The sequence below is a fragment of the Cucurbita moschata genome, unplaced genomic scaffold (assembly GCF_002738365.1).
Source record: "Cucurbita moschata cultivar Rifu unplaced genomic scaffold, Cmos_1.0 Cmo_Scf00023, whole genome shotgun sequence".
In the NCBI taxonomy this organism is placed as follows: domain Eukaryota; kingdom Viridiplantae; phylum Streptophyta; class Magnoliopsida; order Cucurbitales; family Cucurbitaceae; genus Cucurbita; species Cucurbita moschata.
The window spans coordinates 2,803,682-2,807,349 of record NW_019268539.1 but is presented as its reverse complement, the minus strand read 5'-3'; the positions used below and the strand labels follow the sequence as shown (position 1 = coordinate 2,807,349).

Below are 3,668 nucleotides of genomic sequence, written 5' to 3'. Positions count from 1 at the left end.
ATTAAGGTTTAATAACATAAAAATAACATTTTAGTCCTAAACTTTCACTTTTACCCATTTTTGTATAACAATTTAATCAACCTAATTTCGAATATATAATAAATTAATTCTATCTAGAACAATTTCATCAAAATTATCGATTAAATATTTAAACAATATAAACAATTAAATCCTTAATAATTTTTTTTTATTAAATCTTGATACTCTTCACCACACCAACTAAATTATAAACTTTTAAAATTTTTTAATAATATTCTTAAAACTTTTAAGACTTCATCTTTTTTTATATGGAAATAATTAATATTATAATTAAAAAATATCGTTGAACATTCAAAGGTTTCAAAAATACCCTCTAGATTTAAAAAAAAATGTTTCAAAAATATCCTTTAGCTTCGAAAAAATGTTTTAAAAATACTCTTAAGCTTTCAAGTTTTTCACTAATACCTTTTTTAAAATTTTCAAATATATATATATATTAAAAAAAAAATACCCTTACCGTTATTTTTAAAAATAATCTAAGAGGTGGGCATCAGAAAAGACCATTTTCAGAAAATAGTATGGATGTTACTTTAAAAAAAGATATAATATTCATATGCTGGTCGTCCACATTGTTATAGTTGCAGGTCCACCTCAACATTTTTTGAAGTGATGGGTCCGCCATGGGCAATGATGAAAAGGTAAGAGATTGATTAGGGAAAGGGGGCAAAAAGTATGTAAGGGTCGAGGAGGGGGATATTGGGGGAATGCTTGTTTAATAACAGTAAACAAGGTGAGTTTTGGGTTGGTTTAGAGTCTTTAGCCTTGAGATTAAAGAAACAAAGGCGACATTGGGAAAGGGAGGAGGAAAAAGGAAGAACAAGACATTCAAAGAGAGGCCCCACTTGTTCTTTTAGGGATAAAAAAAGAGGGAATTTGAATACAAAAAGAAAACAGACAGGTTGACAAGGAAGATGTGAAAGGTGTGGGGCCATTTGCCCCATTCCCCTCACCATCTCCCCCCTTTGGTTTTGGTTCTCGAAGTTGAGAGGAAAAAGGGTTTATTTTGGTGAAGTGATGGTTGATTTGATGGAGAGGTTTGGAAGTGGGTGTTGCAGGCTTTTGATGGTGCAGTCAAGACCAAGGACCATGACTCTCCATCCCTATGTCTACGAATTCTCCACCCTTTCCTTCCTGTACCCTCTCTCTCTTCCCCCACATTGCCAAGCACAATTTTCAGACACTTTCATGGGGTACAATTTTCACACACTTTCATGGGGTGTTGTGATTTCTGAAAGGAAGTTCTTCAACAAGAGATACTTCTCTTGCATTTAATAAATCTTTAGAGTTTGATATGACTTCATAATCTTCAGAACTCGGTTGGAGAGGAGGAACGAAACATTGTTTGTAAGGATGTAGAAATCTCTCCATAATAGGCGCGTTTTTAAACTTCAAGGGTAAGCCCATAAAGGAAAACTCCAAAGAGGACAATATCTGCTAGCGGAGGACTTGAACTAGCCAGGCACCAAGCGGTGTACCAACGGGGACGCTGGGCCCCCAAGGGAGGTGGATTGTGAGATTCTCTCCATGGTAGACGCGTTCTAAAATCTTGAGGAAAAGTCCATAATGAAAATTCTAAAGAGGACAATATATACCTAGCGGTGGACTTGGGCTAGCCAGACATTGAGCGGTGTGCCAGCGAGAACGCTGGGCCCCCAAGGGAGTGGATTGTGAGATCCCCACCTTGATTGGAGAGGAACAAAACATTTCTTGTAAGAGTGTAAAAATTTCTTTCTAATAGACGCGTTTTAAAATCTTAAAAGGAAGTCTAGAAGGGAAAGCCTAGACAATATCTACTAACTATGAACGGGCGCTATTAAAAGAACTCTCAAAGGACATAATTGTACAATCTATTGACCAAATCATGTCCAAGCAAGTGAAGTCATTGATGCCTAATAATTATCTAATCAAACAATGCTAAAAAAGGACACCATGGCCAGATACTACTACAAAATGTAATGCTGCCTTTCCTTTGTTACTACTAATATGAAACAAAAGTCAAGACTATAGTAAAATCTCAAAAGCAGCTCAAGGAAGAGGCCTAGAATTGTAATTTAATCAGAACTTGCAAATCATTATAGGGAGAAAAGTAAAGTAAAGTAAAGAAAAGAGAATATGAAGTATAGGGCGCCTGACCTGATGCATAAGATAAGTGACGCTAAAATTATGGGAGCATGCATTGTTGCTGTCAGTAATTCAGTGTCGAGAGCATGTGATGTCTCTGCTGTTGCTTTGAGGAGATGGGAGTGACCTCGGGAAACGAAACTCTCGGCTTCTTCTTCCATCTCTAAAATATTAGGAGTATATTTATTAACAAACAGAAGAATAGTCATAAAAAGAAGCCCAGATGTCATTGTTTAGCACTCAAAAGCTTTCTATTTCACATTCTATTACGGGAATTGTCCTTCTCAGTGTCATCTTTCACCTGAAACCCGTGTCTGTACATTAGAATAGTTGAGTTACGGCTTGAAGATGCATTACAGAGTAATGTCTTTTACAAGCCAACATTGTGAGAGCCCCTTTGAACTCGGGAAAGCAAGCACAAGAAGCTCATTTAATCCTATTTCTGCCAACATCCGCTAAACTTTCGAACTGGGTTCAAGTCGTTTCCATGGGTTCTTGGCCGGCGTCCACAATTTCTTCCTGCTCTGCCATGGTTTCGGCCTCTTTACCTTCCATCGGGACTGCTTCGGATGTTGGTTCTGTTTGAGGTGTAGGGAACACCTGTTCCACCATCTCTGTAAGCTCTTGAATTCCATCATCTCCCATGCGAACATCACTGTCCTCTATAATCTAGAAACAAAAGGAACAGACCCCCATTAATCTACATAATTTAACCATTCATCCAAATTAAAGTTTTCATTTTCCACAAAGCATCCCAAGTTTCCAACAGAGAAAGAGGTCCAGGGTAAAAGCACCCATAAGAATTTGTTTGGGAGCTATTTTGAAAAACAATTTTACCTCCCAAGAATGGCCCAGTATTAGTTGACATGAGTTGTGGAATATTTGGAGGTATCTTATAAGTTCAAGGCTCAAGTAGAAAACTTAACACTAAAAAAAACAAAGATGTTTAGTAGGATGAATCATAACTCAATAGTATGATGAATCTTACACTATTTGTTTACACGGTAAGATTTGTTTACACGGTAAGATTTCACATCAGTTGAGGAGGAGAACGAAACATTTCTTTATTGGGCGTAGAAATTTCTCCCTAGAAGACGCATTTAAAAACCTTAAGTGAAAGTGCAGAAAAGAAAGTCCGAAGAGAAAATATCTGCTAGCGGTGGACTTGAACGGTTACCGAAGGTACCAATAACTACACGAGGGTCCATTGATTTGGAAGGAAAAACAACTCCACTGTACCATTTGTGAAGGAACAAGTAGAAACTTAGTCCAGAAATCCTAGAAATCCTTCCCAAGTCAGTCTTTACAGAACTACAGATTCACCTATGAAGATGACAATAGTTGAATTTTAACTACAATTGCTGACACCTACTCCACCAAGTTCTTAAGAATCAGACAACTGTGTTCCATAGCCAGGGAATCTAAAGCTTTTGTAATGTCTACAGAAAAGTGAAAAACTACAAGGACCACGTAATTCTCTTCCAACACAAAAAAAAAAAAAAAAAAAA

At 36.9% G+C, this 3,668-nt stretch overlaps 1 protein-coding gene and 1 long non-coding RNA gene across 2 annotated transcripts in view; one reads left to right on the top strand and one right to left on the bottom strand.

Moving 5' to 3' along the window:
• The first annotated feature begins 914 nt into the window (after positions 1–914).
• The window catches only part of LOC111459928, a 7,320-nt gene continuing 4,566 nt past the window's right edge, over positions 915–3,668 (top strand). Inside the window, exon 1 of the long non-coding RNA XR_002713355.1 lies at positions 915–1,379. This is a non-coding gene — a long non-coding RNA (uncharacterized LOC111459928). The remainder of the gene's footprint in view (positions 1,380–3,668) is intronic.
• The window catches only part of LOC111459926, a 2,956-nt gene continuing 1,634 nt past the window's right edge, over positions 2,347–3,668 (bottom strand). Inside the window, exons 4-5 of the mRNA XM_023102973.1 lie at positions 2,629–2,829; positions 2,347–2,573 (exon numbers count right to left, since the gene is read on the bottom strand). Of these exons, the coding sequence (XP_022958741.1) occupies positions 2,635–2,829 (195 nt within the window). The 3' untranslated portion in view covers positions 2,347–2,573; positions 2,629–2,634. The remainder of the gene's footprint in view (positions 2,574–2,628; positions 2,830–3,668) is intronic.